The sequence below is a fragment of the Danio rerio genome, chromosome 4 (genome assembly GCF_052040795.2).
Source record: "Danio rerio strain M-AB ecotype USA chromosome 4, GRCz13ab, whole genome shotgun sequence".
NCBI lineage: Eukaryota > Metazoa > Chordata > Actinopteri > Cypriniformes > Danionidae > Danio > Danio rerio.
This window is the reverse complement of record NC_141024.2, coordinates 66,685,001-66,705,000: the sequence shown is the minus strand read 5'-3', so window position 1 is coordinate 66,705,000 and position 20,000 is coordinate 66,685,001. Positions and strand designations below refer to the sequence as shown.

The following is a 20,000-nucleotide window of genomic DNA, read 5'->3' as shown; positions in this document are numbered from 1 at the left end:
ACAATCACACATCTCTTTGTGTTGTGAAGATGCTGACTGCTGTTTCTGCTCATGTCAACAGCAGTGATGAACACACACATCCTGATCAGCTCTCCTTCTTGATCGAGCCCTGATATAGAGCATGTTGAGTGTGTTTGCTGATAAGGACTCGACATCATCTGTAGAAGTGTACAGAGCAATAGTTCATAAGACATCACATGAAGCTGTAAAGTCTGCTGTGAGGAATAAGACACATTTGACCTCAAAAGGAAATCTTGAAGTATAAAGTGTAATTGAAAATGAGCTGATTTCCATTATTTCCATTTAAATCATCTTTAGATTATATTGTGGACAATATTGTAAAAAAAGTAAACACACACAAACTCAATCTCTTGGTGTCTTTGTCTCCTGTCTGAGAGTCACTAGAGCTGTAGTCAATCCACCTTTGTTGAATTCAAATATTAACAAGGCCAAGACACTTCTTCAGTTTAGATAATAAGACTGACAATTAAGATGAGACTTTTATATGTTTTCAGGAAAACTGCAAACTGTACAAACATCAGAGCAGGTCAAAACCTCACCAGGGCCCAAAACCTTACAGACCCCACAGGGTTAACTTTGTCCTTATCTCTGTTTTGTATTTATTTAGACAGGATTGCCAGAACATCTGACACACTCTTAAATATAACTTTCCAATAAACTAACGCAAATATAAACAAAATATGAGTACAGAATTTACAGACTATTCATCTAAATGAAGTTTCACAAACTAATTTCGAGAGGAGCACGTGATATGATTGACTGCAGCTGGCCACTCATCTACACTCATTAGCTAGCCAATCAGATCGATCCAAACTCACTATAATAACCTAGCTGAGATCTACACCCCTATCTTCGTTTTCCGAAGAAGCTGACGACAGGTCCTCTCTAGCTCCTCCGAAAGCTACTCAAGGACAAACTGACCTCCTACTATTTTCAACTACAATACCACACCACCATTTCCATCATCGTCAGCATCTACAAAAACGACAACAACAGTGGACGTCTGAGATCTCAAGAGCAACAACGCAGCTACAGACAAGAAGGAAAGCTCCGCGCTCCCCGAAACACCAGCCCCGCCTCAACAACACCCAGCTCAGCCGCGAAGTCGGCTCGAGACCGAGGCTCCAACAAGAGGTCGAAGGCCTATCCACTCCAGCCAGAACACAACACAATCTCAATCTCCGCCACGTACTTTCTCCAGCATCATCATGCGTCTCTCACATCCAACAAACGACTGTTATTAAATTCTTCCAATCTCCTAGACGCCGCAACCATGATTACAAGCCGCTGCATTAAACCCAGAAAGACCTTACGAATCCACGTCTTCACCGACTCCGCCCCCCTACGACATAACAACTACGCGCTCCTGCTACACCCCTATCCCAAACAGACAATATCCCTGCAAAATCTTCCGGGACAGTAAGGAAAGCATTAAAGCAATCTCGGAATCGGACATCCTGCAGTCTTTACTATTTAAATAAACATGAATAAGACTATATCCGGACATCAACGCAACTCCTGGATTTCCACCTCACCCTTCCAGATTGCAGCTCACCAATCCAGTACAACTCCAGCCTGCCTCTTTCAGCGATCCTGACCTCTTATCTATTCTTCCAAATCTCCTACATTAACCCAGCACTAAGAATTATCCATCCTACCTCGCTATATCCCCGCCTTCCCTCCTTTCACTTCTACACACTTGCAACTACGACGGCGATAGTCTCATGGAAACTGAAATTACTTGTCGAGTTCTGCCTATATGTTTAATCTTTTATTGATCTATGTTTGCACCCTAATCTAATTTTTCTGTATTTCTCATTTCAGGTCTGTTAAACGGATCCCAGCCCGGTATCTCGGCGCTCCCTTTCCATACAACCTCACTAGCTCTCCACCAACGCTGAACCAGAAATCAAAGAGCTTTTATCCGAGAAAGAGATCAACAATTCACGATCGGTCCCTTTTTCTCGATCCCAGTTTAGCACATTCATCAACCCTACTGGAAAGAGCATTAGAACGTTTCTAAAAAACGTCTAATTACGGCTCTTTAATCACCTCATATATTCCACCCTTTTTCAGTTTTAATAGCATCATTCCGCATAACATGACGCTTTAAATCATCACAGCATTAAACAAGCAATCTCTCTGATGAATCTAGACGGCGGCAAATTGGCTTGCAAGTCAACATTTCCTTGTTTTAAATTAAAACCTGATTCGGGCATCTCCTCCGAATTTCGGCATTAATCGGAGATTTTAATTCTATTAAGCAGTCCGTTTAATATGCGGACGCAGAAGTAGCCCATACAGGCCCGGCGCCAGGATATATCCTTTCATTAAGGCCTTATTCACATTTATTATTACTTTGCATTACTGCCTGAGTTACTGACCTAAAGCAATTAAATATTAATATAGCCTACTTTAGTATTAATATTTTGCAGTTTGGCTAATTATTTAGTTATCGAAGGTTACGCAATACCTTCTATTAACGCAGATAGCTTCAGCGTCAACAGTGATTTTAATCATATTTTATTCACCTTATTTTCTTCATTTTATTTCAATAATAGGCCATAAACGTTGAAGTTTTGGGTAGATGCCCATGCAAGCTAATCCACGGTCAGATTCGTTTAACCGGCAATAACTAATTGTGAAATCCGCATAACCGAGTTATCACGCCTCATATACAAGCCTACAATGTTTTCTGGGGTTTAATTTTGCATGAGCAAATAGCAGTATAGCCTTAAATATTTTATAAATTATCATTTAGCCTACTCACAGTAAAAGTGAGAGGATGATCTGCAAATCCACTTGCGCACTGATTTAATCTATAGCACAGTAACTCGACTTGCAGACCGATCACTTAAACGTAAAGGCATTTTATTGTGTCTTAACTGCTGCTAAATAATGGGATGTTTCTTTACACAACTGTAAAGTGCGCTTTAGCATGTCAAAATGTGCTTCGTCAATTTTATTAATATTGATAATAAAGAAAATAATACATTTAAACAATAATTAAGCCTATAGTGTAGACTACTATGGGATTATAGTGAACTAAACATTTTAATAAGCTACATAACTAAAAACTAATGTACAGAGCAGATTGTCGCGTTTTTGCCTAAATTAATTTAACGGCAATATTATTTTGCGTTTCTCTTTAGATCTTTAGAGAATTGTGTTTAAAGATTTAGTTAACCAAAACATGTATTTACTTAGGCTGCCATAGCCTCATGTCATTCACTAGTCCAGTTTTTCCTGCGTGAGTTGAGTGCCCCTTCATCGCAGTGTGCACGTTTATACGGACGCACCTGACCTGATGCGGGGACCACATCTCTGGAATAGGAGCTCACAATTTCACAATTTAATTGCCATTTCATATTATAAAATATTTAAACGTGTCTGAAGGTCGGGATGACGGGAGTGTTAATGAAATACTGAAATAATTTTTAGAGTGAATAATCCTTTATGAAAACTGAGGGGCTCAAATTCTTCTGAGGGGGCAATGCCTCCCTTCGCCCCCCGTAGCACCGGGCCTGAGCCCATTCATCCACGCTTTTAAGCATTCGCTGGATTCTCACCAATAACCACGGCGTTTGCACGTAGTTTATCTTTTAGATAATTTCCTTATATCTCCCCCATAATATCTTCGAGCCAAAACCTCGTGACAGGTTTCTAATATTGGCATCCCCATCGCGGATGAACGTCCGGCCAAGCCCGTCTAGAATTCTTAAGCATCAATTGAAATAAAAATAATAATTTACAAGCTTCTTAATCTAATTTAATCGACTTGAATTAGCTCTCTTTTATCCTTGAAAACCAAGTTCACGATAAGCTCAAACTGCTGTCCAACCTAGGACACTAAAAACTCACGCGCAGTATCCCGAAGGGATGGCTTTCCGTCACTCGCCTCCTTCAACTCGCAGCACCGGTCCCTGTAGTAGATGCAGTATCTATCCATTCTCGGCCGTAACAGTCCCGGCCTGAAAGGAGGAGCGCAACGGAGGCGCCGCATGGCGCTGCGACGCGCGCGCTCATGTCAAGGGATGGTAGGCCAATACAAACCAGACACACATAATTAATATTTATTTAATGAAACTATTTAAATGTACAATAGCGCTCCGCGGCGCCGTAGAATACAATTGCTCTAAAGTGAGGCTGGGCACTGCGGACAACAGCTGGATATTAATGGCTGACGGCTGCGCCGGAGCACGCACCCCGACTGAACATGTCAAGAATTCCAAACACACGGCGAGACGCAGCGCGTCTCCGAGCGGCGCTAAAAACGCGGGGTCCGCTTCATGTTTTACTTCCTTAGCGCTGGAATAGCTACCCATTCATTTATAAGCGATCCAATTCATCCCCAGTATATCCTCTTTACACAGCACCGTTACAACGAAGCCGCTGGTCACTGCTCTAATAAGGGCGTTATCATTATGCTTAAAGCGGCTTCACCATCGCTGCATTTGGACTTTAACCAAAAACGATTCATTATAACGGCTGTATCATGTTCCTAGTTGCATAAGAATTGCTAACTCTCTTTCTTGCTTATTTCCAGAAACTGGTACCGGAAGCAGAGCCATCCCTCCTTTTGAGATGATATCCCATAACCACTGCATACAAATTGGATCAAGATCCATATGTAACCCCAGAACATATCAATAGTTCCTCACTGCCCAGCTCATCCAATATCCCATTCCCCACTCAACACTTCCCCGCTTGCATTCAGACTATACACCTCATACCTCCACAAACACATCCAAGACAACTCTATCAAGAGTTATTAAGGGGAATTAAAAAAAAAAAAAAATTGCACAAACTCGCATACGGCTCCTTTTTAGATCCTATTGCTAATTCACAATGCCACCACAGCTGCACACAAGGGCTATCTTAACAACACATACAAACACTTGGAAGGCGGTCTTCTGACGCCTTTAATTCTTACATTTAAGCTGAGCCACAGCCATCTCAAGGAAGCTCTGAGGACCCTTACCAGCAGACACGCTAATTTCAGCGGCCAAGGGCACAGGCATAATCCAGGGATATGACAAGACCCGGCTATGCCAGCTCCCTAGGAGTGGAAGAGCTACCCAACCACGCAAGGGCGCGGGCATGACCCAGCCTCCTAACTGCCTTTCCTTCTTATAGCTTGAGTTGCACTCAACTTTCTCTCCCTAGTCACTCCCCTAACTACAAGTTGAAGTTCCTCCTGCCCAAGCCCCACCCCCCCCCACCCCCCCCCTTGTCACCCCGCCCCCCCAGGCCGCTGCCACAGAAGTCTCCACTGCCCCCACCCCATTTTTAGGACTTCTGTAGGACCCCGCCCCAAGGCTCCGAACCCCGTACAATGTTACACAGAGCTTCGATTCCTGCAGGAATCATATTAGCCTTGCCCCAGCCCTAGCTTTTTATATATTATATATCATTTCTTATAATGCTATATAATATAGCCTTATTTATTTATTCTCTCTGTTTGATTTTATTTATATAAATTCATATTCATATGCACCCACGCATATAAATATTAATTTATATGTAGTGCTGCCACCCTCATGCTCTGTTCCCGCAGGAACACTCCCAGAGCACCTATTATGCCCGTCACCCTCCAGTAGGCGTCTCCATCTCCCCCTCATCTCTCCTGACTCCTACTGGAGTTGACCAAAATAGCTCACCCAACCCCGAGCTGTGACACGAGCACGAGTCACGTCACTGACCCTCCCTGGCCCTAGACCATTATTTTTCTTTATTCTTATTTATTTTTCACATTTATCTTTTATTTTTTAAATTTATTTATATATCTATATATCTATATGCACCCACGCATATAAATATATATTTATATATAGTGCTGTCACCCTCAAGCTCTAACTCTCACAAGAGTTGCTCCCGAGCATTCGACCCCCGCAGGGGTCATCGCCCAACCGCCACTCACCCTTCAGCTGGGGCCTCCACCCGCCCTCCATCCTTCCCGTCCCTAGCTGGAGATGGCACTTGCAGCTCTATCTCCCGCTGGAGAGCCCAAAAGAGCTAGACTCCCGCTGGAGTCAAGTAAAATCGCCCCCCCCAAGGCCTTAGTTTTCCCCATTATATATATATATATATATCTATATACCACATATACATATATATTTATATATAGTGCTGTCACCCTCAAGCTCTAACTCTCGCAAGAGTTGCTCCCGAGCATTCGACCCCCGCAGGGGTCATCGCCCAACCGCCACTCACCCTTCAGCTGGGGCCTCCACCCGCCCTCCATCCTTCCCGTCCCTAGCTGGAGATGGCACTTGCAGCTCTATCTCCCGCTGGAGAGCCCAAAAGAGCTAGACTCCCGCTGGAGTCAAGTAAAATCGCCCTCCCAAGGCCTTAGTTTTCCCCATTATATATATATATATCTATATATCACATATACATATATATTTATATATAGTGCTGTCACCTCACAGCTCTATCTCCGCAAGGAGTGTTCCTCGAGCAATTTCTCCTTTGGAGCCCCTGACTCCCCCCCCCGCCCCTCGTCACCCCCCATCCAGCCGGAGTACTCACTTCCAACTTCTTATCATTTGACTCCAACTGGATCCCCGTCCACCCCACAGAACTGACCCCCGCAGGGGTTTCCTTAAGTCTCTACTCCAGCAGGAGTATTCATAGCCCATGCCTACTCTGCTCGGGTTCCCGCAGGAGCCTGTATCACCCTTGCTCCCATCGGAGCCCCCTTCGCTTTCTTTTCAACCACTATATCCAGCAGCCGGATATAGCATTTCAAGCCTTTCGGGGAGTTTCTTCGAATACACGGCTGCTGTCCCGAGTCTCATGCATTTGGGGAGCTCTCGAGAACACCTGACCTCGTACTCCCCTCACATGCTTTATGGACCTGGCGGGAGCCCTGGGCTCAACTATCTCCGAGCTCAGGGTTCTCTCCCGGGACAGCATGCCAAACCTGCTAACTTGCTAACAAGTTGTCAAACAGTATCTAAGTGTGAACTCTTGAAATGAAGTTTCACAAACTAATTTCGAGAGGAGCACGTGATATGATTGACTGCAGCTGGCCACTCATCTACACTCATTAGCTAGCCAATCAGATCGATCCAAACTCACTATAATAACCTAGCTGAGATCTACACCCCTATCTTCGTTTTCCGAAGAAACCCCCCATCCACCCCTTCTCCTCCTTTCCTCTTTTGCTGAGGGGAGCTCTCGAGAACACCTGACCTCGTACTCCCCTCACATGCTTTATGGACCTGGCGGGAGCCCTGGGCTCAACTATCTCCGAGCTCAGGGTTCTCTCCCGGGACAGCATGCCAAACCTGCTAACTTGCTAACAAGTTGTCAAACAGTATCTAAGTGTGAACTCTTGAAATAATCTTTAAATACAGTCATACAGTTCTGTATATTAGAAGAAGTATTTTACACAATTTTTGTATTTTACTCAGTAATGCTTTTAAATACATTTGTCTATACACACACATTTGTATAGATTTGAATTAAATCACACCCATATAATCTGCCAACACACTGAGTGGGGAAAGGGGCTTCCCATATTTGATAAACCAATATGTAACTATGTTTTTGTTGTTGCTGTTGAGTGGAAGAGTATTTACCTCAGTATCTCCAGTTTACAGTGTTGACTCTTCAGTCCATCAGAGAGCTTCTTCACTCCTGAATCCTGCAGGTCATTGATACTCAGGTCCAGCTCTCTCAGCACACAGCTTGAGGATTGTAGAGCTGAAGACAAACTCTCACAGGACTGAGCAGTGAGATTACACATGACCAATCTGAGAAGAAAGATAGATTACATTGACACTGTGAATTTTAGTAACTTATCTGATGTAAAATAAAACAAATTGTAAGAATTGAGATATTACAAATATTCTGATGTCTTTGACAATTCAAACATGAGCCGAAAACAGAGACAATTGACTCCACAACCCAGCAGGTGGGAATGCGGGAAAAGCCAGCTCCCCATACATTTACATCTGAATCGGCTGAAACTCGGCTTCAACCACCCCAACTCACACATATGGTCATTTCAAAGTCTAAATGTTCTAAATTAATCAAAGTGACTTTATCTATCATGTTTGATGTCATTTGAAATGTCTCAGTGCGATTGGTACAATGGTCTCATTCTCTCAGAAATAGACATAATCAAAACAATAAATATATAACTTCAGGCATCTTTTCAACCACTATGAAGGGTGTGACTTTTCCAGTAAGTGTGAATGCCTTTTGTTATACACACACAACTTCCTTTAGGGGATTCTTGGATTATTTAAGGTAAGGTTTGAGAAAGGCTCAGGGCGATTCTGCCTACCCAGATCAGCCCATAACATGGAGCTTACGCTCCATGTTATGTATATTTTTTAAGTCAGGTATGCATCTTTTCATCTTGGATTTATCTTTGATAATTTGATGTTTTGTATTGATCATTTATGAATTGACTGATTGAATTGGCATAATACATTTCCCTGACTAATAAATTGTAATGTTTGACCATATTTTGCTCACTCTGTAATTATTAGTTCAAGTAGATTACGCTGTATCCTTGTTTCCGCATGTCTTGCGTCAGGTCAGTGGACGGACTAGAATCCAGTTGAGATGGAGCATTGGGCACACTATTTGTGTTTTAGGGATCCGACTGACTCTTGATATTGATTCAAGTGAAGAACTCAGGTGGAAAGAGCGTTAACTTCCCTCTAGGACAACAAGGTGTTGCACGACTAACCTAGATTGGGTACCCGACCTTTGTTTGAAGGTAATATTATTCTAAATTAAGTTCATATGGGAAACCATGGGCTTGGTGAAAACCAAAGTTACTATAGAGTCCAGTAGTCGGGTACATTTATATTAATGCCCTAACCTCTAATTAGAAATGATGATTGTCTTTACTCAAGAGTGTACATCTAAGCAGGACTAACCAAAAGTACTTTAGAACGAGCGCGCTGGAAGCGGCTATCTAAAGTATTAGTTAATTACCTCTGTTTAATATTCAAGACTGACCGCAGTGTGACCGTGAGGGACGCCTTCGGCCGAGGCGATTTCTCTGAGCGACATGAGCACCCGAATGAACGGATGTAATAGTTACTAGTGAAGACAAAAGGTTCAAACATTTATCTAAATTACATATTGATATAATCTTCTTAATGTTTTATGATTGGAGTCAGATAAAACTAAAGATAAATATTTTAATATTCTAAACCACCTCATACTAAAATTGGCGTCAGATATTAGTTAAATTTAAGGTAAATCAACATTGTGCACTGGAAAGACCGAACAGGCATTGAACCTTCATCCACCAGTGGACACCGGCATGGGGCCAACTGGGTGGACCCTACAAAATCAATCAATGAGTTGCCCTAACTCAGACCTCAGTATCTCCAGTTTACAGTGTTGACTCTTCAGTCCATCAGAGAGCTTCTTCACTCCTGAATCCTGCAGGTCATTGTTACTCAGGTCCAGCTCTCTCAGCACACAGTTTGAGGATTGTAGAGCTGAAGACAAACTCTCACAGCACTGAACAGTGAGTTTACACATGACATATCTGAGAAAGAAGAACACAGATTATGTTAACAGTGTGACGTTCAGTGATTCATTTGATGTAATAAAAACAAATAACAAAGAAACAAATAAAATAGTAAATCAGGTGTTTTAATTCAGACCTCAGTGTGTCCAATTTACAGTGTTGACTCTTCAGTCCATCAGAGATCTTCTTTACTCCTGAATTCTGCAGGTCATTGTTACTCAGGTCCAGCTCTCTCAGCACACAGTTTGAGGATTGTAGAGCTGAAGACAAACTCTCAAAGCACTGAACAGTGAGATTACAGCTCTGTAGCCTGTGTAGAGGACAAACACAATATTGATGTGGTCATCTGGGACCTCATTGATTAACAATGCTTGCTCATGAAAAGGACACCAGATTTCACATTTATGGTTGTACGTACTAACAGTAGTGTAGCATGATATACCGATACTATAAAAGCATAGCGATACATTAGCTCTCAAAACAATACAATTCTGAAATTTTTTTAGTACCGGTAGTTTTGTTTGACAGCTATAGTTGTGAGTGCTCGTCAATAGGGGGCAGTGTGGGAGCCGTGCGCTGCTTCTACAGCAGGGTTCAAAAACCCGTGGTCTGATACTCTTGGGACGATAGTTTGTGGCCCCGCCTTCATTCAAAATTTTAATGTTAGTGCGGCCCGCAAGTTTGATGTCTATGGCACTTTACAGTTTTGTTTGTGGAGCTGAAAGACGTGTCTTATCATCACAATTATGCAGCGTTTTAACCGCCTAATGCTTATTTTATGTTTTAAATAAACATTTACATGTAAATACACACAAGCACTAGTAAAACAAGACATTTAGAATTTGTGAAACACACAAGAAAGTCTAAGAAAGTCCAACAATTCATTCAAATATAAATTGCTGATGAGTTTTATTCATATCTGATACACAGGGTGTAAGTAACTATAAAGTTGAATCTATTCTTCTCTAAGTTCACCAGACACTCACTTGCAAGCATTTGTGGAGTAACTGGTGAATTTACGTGCTGAATCCTGCGTGTTCTGCTGTTATAAATGAATCAAACGCGACGCTCATCTCACATTATAGATCACAATCACTTACACGTTATAGTGAATTGGGATAACAGGTAGTTGATGACAGGATGAGCAAGCGTGTGAATAGGTTTAATTAAAACATAGAAACAAAACTAAGTAAAAGGGCTACATCTGTCATACAGCGCTATTGTGGCTGTGCCATGGAAACATTAAGAGTGAGCCTTCTAAAATAATGATCGCCTAGCAAAACTGACTCCTGGATCCAGAATATTTTAAGTCCACCAGCAAAAGGGTTAATAACAGCAGTAAAGCAGCGGTGGTAGAGTTACTCTGCATTGCAAGACTAAAGACGTTTTTATTCACTGGATCATTCATTTTTCATCTGTTGTTTTATCTGTCATATAGAGCTGAACTGCAAATAAAGCTTTTCATCTCGTCTCGTTTCCAGTCCAAAATATCTAAACAATCTTAAATCAAGACTAGACAAGAGAAACAGCATGAGGAAATGAAGTGATGCTTCAAACTTCTGCTTGAGTTTATAGTATTATTTAATATCAGCAAATGTATATTTCTTAGATGAAAGAAGCACTTTGACTTACAGAGCTCTTTTGGAGGTTTTGATGACTGCTGATAGTCTGATGAGACACTCGTCTGATCTCTGGAATTTCTGAAGCTTAAACTCCTCCAGCTCCTCCTCTGAGGTCAACAACACAAAGACCAGAGCAGACCACTGGGCAGGTGAAAGGTGAGCAGATGACAGACTTCCTCTACTGAGGTGAGACTGAATCTCTTTCAGCAGAGTTTGGTCGTTCAGTTCATTCAGACAGTAGAACAGATTGATGGATCTCTCTGGAGACAGATTCCCTTCAAGTTTCTGCTTGATGTAGGCAATTATTTCCTCTTTGCTCTGGTCTCTGTCATCCTGCTGTGTCAACAGTCCTCGTAAGAGTTGTCGACTGGACTGGAGTGACAGACCAAGAAGGAAGCGAAGGTAAAGGTCCAGATGTCCATTCTCACTTTCCAGAGCCTTGTCAACTGCAGTCTTCAGGAAATCAATCATGATCTCATCTCTGCTTTTTTCTGCTTGTGTTTTGTCATTGTCGAGAAACAGATGTTGATAAAGGGCTGCAATGAACTCCTGAATGCTCAAGTGAAGAAAGCAGTACATGGTATGAAGAACAAATCCTGTCTCCTTCTTAAAGATCTGGGTACATATGCCTGAGTACACAGATGCCTTATAGACGTCAATGCCACAGTCTTGCAGATCGCTCTCATAGAAGATCACATTGTTTCTGTCCAGCTGCTGGAAGGCCAGTTTCCCCAGTGAAAGGATGAGGTTTGGATCCCAGGAGACATCTGCTGTGTTTTCTCCATCATACTTTCTCCTGCTCTGCTGGATCTGAAAGCGGAGAAAGTGTGTGTACATCTGTGTCAGAGTCTTGGGAGATTCCTGCAGTGTTTCAGCATGAGCCCTGTGTTTCAGTTTCAGTATGTTCTGGAGAACAATGGCTGAAATCCAGCAGAAGACTGGGATGTGGCACATAATAAAGAGACTCTTTGACTGTTTAATGTGATCAATGATTTCTCTGGCCTGATTCTGATCTGTGAGTCTCTTTCTGAAGTACTCCTCCTTTTGGGCATCATTGAATCCTCGTATCTCTGTCAGCCGGTCGATACAGTCAGCAGGAATCTTACTGGCAGCTGCTGGTCTGCTGGTGATCCAGATGAGAGCAGAAGGAAGCAGATTTCCCTTGATGAGGTTCGTCAGGAGAACATCCAGAGAGACTGCTGAAGATACATCACCACACGTCTCATTACCAGCAAAGTTCAGAGGAAGACGACATTCATCCAATCCATCAAGGATGAACAGGACTTTGAATCGTGTGCTTCTTGTAAGGTTCAGTCCTTTAGTCTCTGGGAAAAACTGAGTTATGAGGTCTTTTAAACTTTGTCTTTCTTTCTCCTTTAAGTTCATCTCTCTGAATGGAAGAGGAAATATTAAGCTGATGTCTTGATTTTCTTTCCCTTCAGCCCAATCCAGAACAAACCTTTGCACAGAGACTGATTTCCCGATGCCAGCAACTCCTTTTGTCAGGACAGTTCTGATCTGCTCGTCTTGTTCAGCTGCTTCAAACAAATGTTTGCATTCAACCTGTATCTCTAGTGACTGATGACGTCTGGAAGCAGCTTCAATCTGTCTGATCTCATGTTCAGTGTTGACCTGTTCACTCGCACCCTGAGTGATATAGAGATCTGTGTAGATGTTATTCAGAAGTGTGGAGTCTCCTTGCTGAGCAATTCCTTCAAACACACTTTGATATTTCTTCTTCAGGCTACATTTAAGCTGATTAATGAAGAACAGCTCGCCTAAACACAGGAGCAAAGAAACAGAGAGATTTAGTCTTGACTTTTCCAGCTATATTAGTAAGTGTCAGTTTGACAGATACCCATGAGTCTCTTACCCTGGAGAGTATCAGCAGCTTGATCTTGCTTCATCTCTCTCAGGAAGAAGAGTGTGAGATCAAGAGCTGCTTCTGTGATAATGCTTCTGTTCTCATTAAACTCGTTCACAAACTCTTGTCTGTTTTCTTCTTGTAAGATTTTCTTAAATTTCTCCAGTTGATTCTTCAGAAATCTAATCATTTTGCTCTCAAGATTCTATGAGTGAAGAAAAGAGAAGATCAATATTTAACCAAAACACTCATTGGCATACAGCTGTTCATGCACAAACTACTGAACAATTGAAAATACATTACTCAACATTATACTACAGGACTGTGCTTTATAGGGTGTGCAGTTGTTTACAGATGGAGTAGATTCAGACAGGCATTGAGCACATTTATGAATGCTGAATGATGTTCATTATTTTACAGCAACAGAATGACTACATGTGTGAAGTCTGTATAATCTTTGTATTGATGACTAGTCTAGATTTGGACTGCTGTTAGAGTTTCACCAAAAGCACAAGCTCAGCCTTTAGTCAAGCCATCCTCATTTGTACATCTATTAAACCAAAATGACTTGGTGGGATATGCAGAATAATTGACTAATCTGTTCATTTATTAGAAAATAATGCACACAGAGGTGTAACGGAGACTCCACGAGTATCACAGTCGTGCATAATTTTATAAGAATTCAATGAACTGAAGTCAATTATTCCTTAATAAATGAATTGCTCGACATTTGAATTAAGCAGTATATTTGTAAATAACTGTTTTTATTTTATTTGTTTATAATAAATGAGTTTTTTCCCACCTGGAAGATCCACTGGAGATTGTCTGTGAAGCTCTTGTGTCTCCTGTGAGTCTCGTCTCCTGAATCTGCTGACTCATATTCAACACTGTTAACAGATAAAACTACTGTAATTACACATTTACAGGCAAACAGAGACAGATATATCTGACAAACACTGAAAATAATACATGTAGTGCTCATAATAAGGAGACAGTGGACAGATTTGTCACTTGAGTTTTCTGTTACATTAAGCTGAGAAATCACAGTCAATTGTCTCTGTCATTAGAAAGCACTGTCAACCACAAAGTCATTATTAGAAAGTAGCTTTGAAAGTTTGATTTATAGTTCATTATTATACACACTTTTAGCTACAAAACAACACATCTACACTTACCTTTAAAAGCTTCACCTTTATTTAGATATATTTACACAACAGTTTAGTTATAAACTTCTTCAAAACGTCTTTCATGCTCCACAAATGAAATAATTGACAGAAATCTGATATTAATATTGACTGAAAGATCCTCTGAATAAGACGCCAGGTGTCTGTAAATGTCTTCATGAATCACTAAAGTCATTTGATTCATTTAAACAACTGATTTATTCAGGAATGACTCTCTCTACTGAATTGATGCTTTACACAAAACACTCCATGTGTGAGCAATAATGTAAAACGCACAATACCTTTGAGCAGATGATGGTGTTTCCCCACTGAACTCTGGTGGAGGATTTTTAGACCAGTCACTCTTGAGAGACACAGAGCTGAACACACATGATCCTGATCTCACACTGAACACACATACACACCAGAGGAATAAACTGCAGGAGAGTCTTCAGTCTCCTTTACAAGCGTTTATCAGCAAATATGAGTTTGTTCAGTTTAATTAAGGGCAAACTAATTATTGGCCTAAACATAAAAACAAAACATTAATATGATCTCTAGGTAGAAAAGACAATAAATAAATAAAATTCCCTTCACTGAGCTACACACTAAGTTTAACATGTATATCTGTATTAATCTGTGTGTGTTGTTCAAATGTAGCACCCTTTTGTTATGTTTGTGGCTGTTTTTACCCCAATGACTTCCTATAATGAAGCAATATCAGCATCTGATCATGCAGTCTTGATTGGTGCTGTTTGGAAAGAATTTTTCCTGTTGATCATCAGTTGTCAGCATTAACCCTTTAGATCAGCCTGAGCTGAACAGTTTCTGCATTGTATATGTAGTTCAGTGGAGTGAAAGAGCAGATTATAGTGTGTGTGCAGAAATACACTTACTGTGTTTACTGTGTTCTGACAGCTGAGGGGCTTATTTTAATATTCTCAGACATATCAAGACAAGAGTGCAAAGGTCTCTCTCACTCCATATAAACTAAGAAATTTCGCACTTCAACTGATGACAAACGGTCAAATGACAAGTTGTGCCTCTAAACAACAGGCTTTAAACCAGTAGTTCTCCAACATTCATCACCAAGAAGCAGATAAAAAGAAAATTGTACCCACATTTGACCATTTAATCAGGCATTAGCAACACAAATAAGTGCATTGTTGTTGGTGTTTGTTCTTCAGAGAAAGTGTTGAAATAATGGTGTAAAAACAGAGTCAATACCTGTGTTTCTCTGAGAGAGAGTCCTTTACTCGCTCCTCTGCCATACTGCAGCTAAAACACCAATGCAGACATTAGCAGAGCTTTCAGCAAACAATCAGCCGCTGACCATCACCTGGAGATGACAATATACTGAGATGAAGAACAGCACACTTTATAGCAATCAATGCTCACTTCACTAACAACACCGCACTCAAACACACCACATGATGAGGGATAGCACAGACTGACTTTCAGTCATTTCACTGCAGATATATGTATATATATATATATATATATATATATATATATATATATATATATATATATATATATATACACACTGATTATCATTAGTTGGTTTTACCCTGATTTGACACCTCAGATATTTCAGATTTAATCATTTGATATGTGTTTGTCATGATAACGTCCACTTTAGACAACTATTTACTATTTTAATTAGTTATTTGCTGTGTTAGTAGTCTGTTAGTGGTGAAACGTCACCGGTTAAACGCAGTTTAAGGATCATCCGCACTCTTCCTGTTTATGGAAGATCTGCTTTCACTTTCGATTTCCTGACTGTTTAAAGTTTATTTTGTGCTGAATGACTCACTCTTCCTGAGTCATTTATATCCCAGTGTTCCTGCCTTAAACTCTCTGTCTGTATCTTTATTACAGTTTTGACCTCAGCTTCACTTAATTTAACCTTAAGGTCTATGTGTGTGTGGGTGTTTCCCAGTACTAGGTTTCACCTGGAAGGGCATCCACTGTGTAAAACATGTGCTAGAATAGTTGGCAGTTCATTCCACTGTGGCGACCCCTGATAAATAAGGGAATAAGCAGAAGGAAAATGAATAAATTAATATATACTGTATATATACACCTTGTGTCCTAATCTATCGTTATTAACTTTTATCCCTAAAGTATATTCTGTTTCTCTTCATGTCCATTATTATATTAATATTTAGTTAAATTCCTCCTCTCCTGCATATATTTCCTCAATCAAATATACCGTTCTACCATTTCTCTAACTCTACAGTGACCACATTAATCATTTTCTTTACCTTCATTAATGCCAATGTTGAGTTTAGTCTAGTGCAGGGGTGTCAAACGTACGGCCTGCGGGCCGGATCAGGTCAACAAATGATTTTACAATGATTCTGTAAAGTATAACAATGAGCTGCAATTTATCAATAACAGAAACTGCTGTTCCAGTAGATGGCGCAATAGCAATCACAAACTGTTCATTTCATCTGATCCTGAATCAGCGTCAGTTTGATAGCCTTCTCAAAGAGAAAGAGCACATCTATGCCCTGCTGTACAACACGTCGGTATTCTCACGAGGAAACGTAACTATTTCAGGTTTTGTCAGTTTAGTGACTGATTCATACGAGTTCAGTTGTATGAAAATGTCCGATTTTAAAAATCAGGTGTGTCACTCAACTCCACCCCTAAACCCAATCCTCATTGGTTAATAAGCAAATCGTACTAAATTGTATGAATTAAATTGTACTAATTTATACGAATTATCCACTAAATCAAAAAGTTACGCATTGCCACAAGCTTGTGTTGCAGCATGAGATAGATAAGCCGAGGTGCTGTGCTGAGGCGTTTCTTTGGTTTGTGAGAAGAAATTGAACAGTTCATGGAAGGAAAGGACAAACCAGTGTTAGAGTTTCATTTGGTAGAATGTAGGCAGGAGCTTTCATTCATGGTGGATGTTACAGAGCACTTCCTGAAGCTGGCTGCAACTTAAGATGTGACGCCTGATATTGATGCGCTGGTGAAAACTAAAAGATGCCAGGTATCAGAGCAAATAAACTATGCAACCCCACTAAAATGCTGCATGAGACACCTTGATATCGATTAGTGATCTGTGGAACAGTTGTGTGAATCACTGAGGCATTGTGTGTTTGTGTGATTTTCTTCTTTAGAATCTTCTAATAAATGTAAGGTGTTTATGATTAATGTTGATGTTGTGCTTGTACTATTTTGAACACACTCTCATCGGGCTCCAGCTTTATGTTGATCATAATAAAACAAAGAAAACAATCTGCTGCTTTTAAGTTATATATAGGGCGGAGCAGGAGGGACGACCCAGGGAGGATGGGCCTGGGACAGAAAAGCAGGCGGCCCAAGGACTGCTGGCCAGACTGGAGGAGTCTATAGGGAGCTGGCCAGACTGAAGCCTGTAGGGTGCCAGCTAGACTGGAGACTTGTGCAGGGCTCGAAATTAACTTTCTTACTTGGTAGCACCGGTGCTCCCAACCTGAAATATTTAGGAGCACCAGAAAAAATTTAGGAGCACCCACCAAAAATGAATGAGCACCGCTGCAAATTGTATATTAAGGGATTTATTGTATTTGAAAACAACATCAATTGGGACTAACAAAACCCAGAAACAACTATCTAACTAATGCTGTGATGACTTAATATTGTGCAATAATTCCACAATGAATGTCTAATAATTATAAAATATTAATGATGATGATGATGACAATAATACTAATAATGGATTATATTTCTCATCATCATGCTGCCTTGAATGTGCTTTAATGTAAGTTATCTGCTATATAAAGTCTGTTCCTTTATGAAAAATAAATTGATGGTTTGCATCAAACACAAATGAAGCATTGCAGTAAGAAATATTTATTTTATATTATTGTTTTTATATGCGTGTCAATTTAATCAATACTATTTCTGCTACAAAACAAACAATATAATGAATCATTCAATTCAATGCTGAAAGCTGCACAGCAGTCATCAGTAATAAAATAGAAACATAATAAACACCTCAAGAAAGAACGACAAAAGAAAGGAAGAAAAGTCTCACTTATAAAAGTTTTGGTTTGGGTTTGTGTGGTTTTAATGCTCGGCCTCGTTACGCGCTGAATTACATTTTTCTGTGTTTGCAGGAAAGCAAGCGAGTCAATATGAGGGGGGCAGAGCAGGATTCTCCCGATGACCACCGGCGCAATACTGCTCTCTGTTATAACCCGCATCAGTTTAAACTCAGTAAATGCGAGCTTATTTGCCGATGGTGTTTTAGCGGACATTTGCGCTGTTGCAGCCTGATCTCACGAGGAAACGTATGAAAATGTTATGAACTGCCGTGAGATTGTGTTGGCTGAACACGCAGTGCATGCAACGCATCGAGAGTCAGTGCACTTTTCACTCTTCAGCCGTTTGCATTTGCTGTGGTCATAAAAGCTCCCTCCCTGTCATCTGACAGCGGAAAGTCTTGAGTGATTGACAAATAATATGAACCAATATAGCGGCAGGGAAGAGCGATTTTACCACATTTTTAGAAAAAAACAAAAAACAAAAAAACAGGGAGCACTACAATCATTATATGCAGTCGCATGAATGCTCCCACATATATATTATGAGGTCGCATAGCTTAAATTTGGGGCGCATATGCAACCAAAATGGTCGCAATTTTGAGCCCTGTTGTGGGAGGCCAGCTGAACTTGAGGACTTCGGGAAACCGGCTAGGCTGGAAGCTTGTGGAAAGCAGGCAGGGCAAGGCATCTGGGTGGAGCCGGCAGGGCTAGGAGCTTGGGTGGCGCAGACGCTGAGCTGTGCTTTGGGACAGGGGCAGTCACTAAAGGGCGCTCTGGGGCTGGAGCCGACACTGCAGCGGAGGCCTTCTTCAACCTCTGCTTCTGAGTGCAGGTCAGGGTGCTGGTGCTGGTGATGGTGCAAGAGATCCTCTTCTTTTAGGTGGGTCATCAGCAACCAGTCATTGAAATTCAGCCCCTCAGCTGTCCTATAGAATTTCTCAGCAAACTCCTCTAAATCTGAGCTGCATTGCTGCAGATACAGAAACTGGGAAACATGTCTGGAGAAGGAGCCTTCAATCCGCTGAGTCCTCATTCTGGCTGGTCTGTTCTGTCAGGGTTGGGCTTGGAGGTGATGAGGAGAGGATGGAAGTGTGGGAAATAAAGGATTTATTTAGGAAAATAGCAAAATAAGACAACTCAAACCTCCCTGAGCAGGAAAACATGGCACTAAATATACACTCAACTAGACTAGGTACATGGCATGACACACAGGGATTTGATTACATCAATGGACTGTTGTAGACAAGACATCAAACATCAGCAAATAAAATCAGAGAATCAACAACGGCCCAGCACAGGACAGAGCACACTAGGAGAATAAATAGAGAAGACAAACCAATGAACAGACAGGAGGACAGGTAAAAATGCAAACAGGATAACAAGGAGGAGAAGACGCTAGACAACAGAACACATGATACACAAACACAACACAAGCCATGTGCTCACACACAAACAGACGCAGCCAATGAGAGAGCCGCATGCTCACACGAAACAAGGCACTAAAGCACGTGGTCATGATGAAAACATGAAACCACATGCTACACAACACAAACACAACAGAACACAACACCAACACAACAGAACACAACACAAACACAACAGAACACAACACAACACAAACACAACACAAACACAACAGAACACAAGACAAACACAACAGAACACAACACAAACACAACACAAACACAACAGAACACAACACCAACACAACACAAACACAACAGAACACAACACAAACACAACAGAACACAACACAAACACAACAGAACACAACACAAA

The 20,000-nt window shown here is 41.1% G+C and overlaps 1 protein-coding gene across 2 annotated transcripts in view; it reads right to left on the bottom strand.

Moving 5' to 3' along the window:
• The window catches only part of LOC137489839 (NLR family CARD domain-containing protein 3-like), a 32,247-nt gene that overhangs the window by 6,961 nt on the left and 5,286 nt on the right, over positions 1-20,000 (bottom strand). Inside the window, exons 5-12 of one of the 2 annotated variants that reach the window (XM_087245907.2) lie at positions 15,403-15,503; positions 14,478-14,582; positions 13,815-13,899; positions 13,022-13,217; positions 11,159-12,926; positions 9,663-9,836; positions 9,371-9,544; positions 7,608-7,781 (exon numbers count right to left, since the gene is read on the bottom strand). In XM_087245907.2, coding sequence (XP_087102033.1) covers positions 7,608-7,781; positions 9,371-9,544; positions 9,663-9,836; positions 11,159-12,926; positions 13,022-13,217; positions 13,815-13,899; positions 14,478-14,582; positions 15,403-15,446 — 2,720 coding nt within the window. In that variant the 5' untranslated portion in view covers positions 15,447-15,503. Of the gene's footprint in view, positions 1-7,607; positions 7,782-9,370; positions 9,545-9,662; positions 9,837-11,158; positions 12,927-13,021; positions 13,218-13,814; positions 13,900-14,477; positions 14,583-15,402; positions 15,516-20,000 lie in introns of those variants that run through there. The other variant, NM_001444637.1, reaches the window with a different exon arrangement.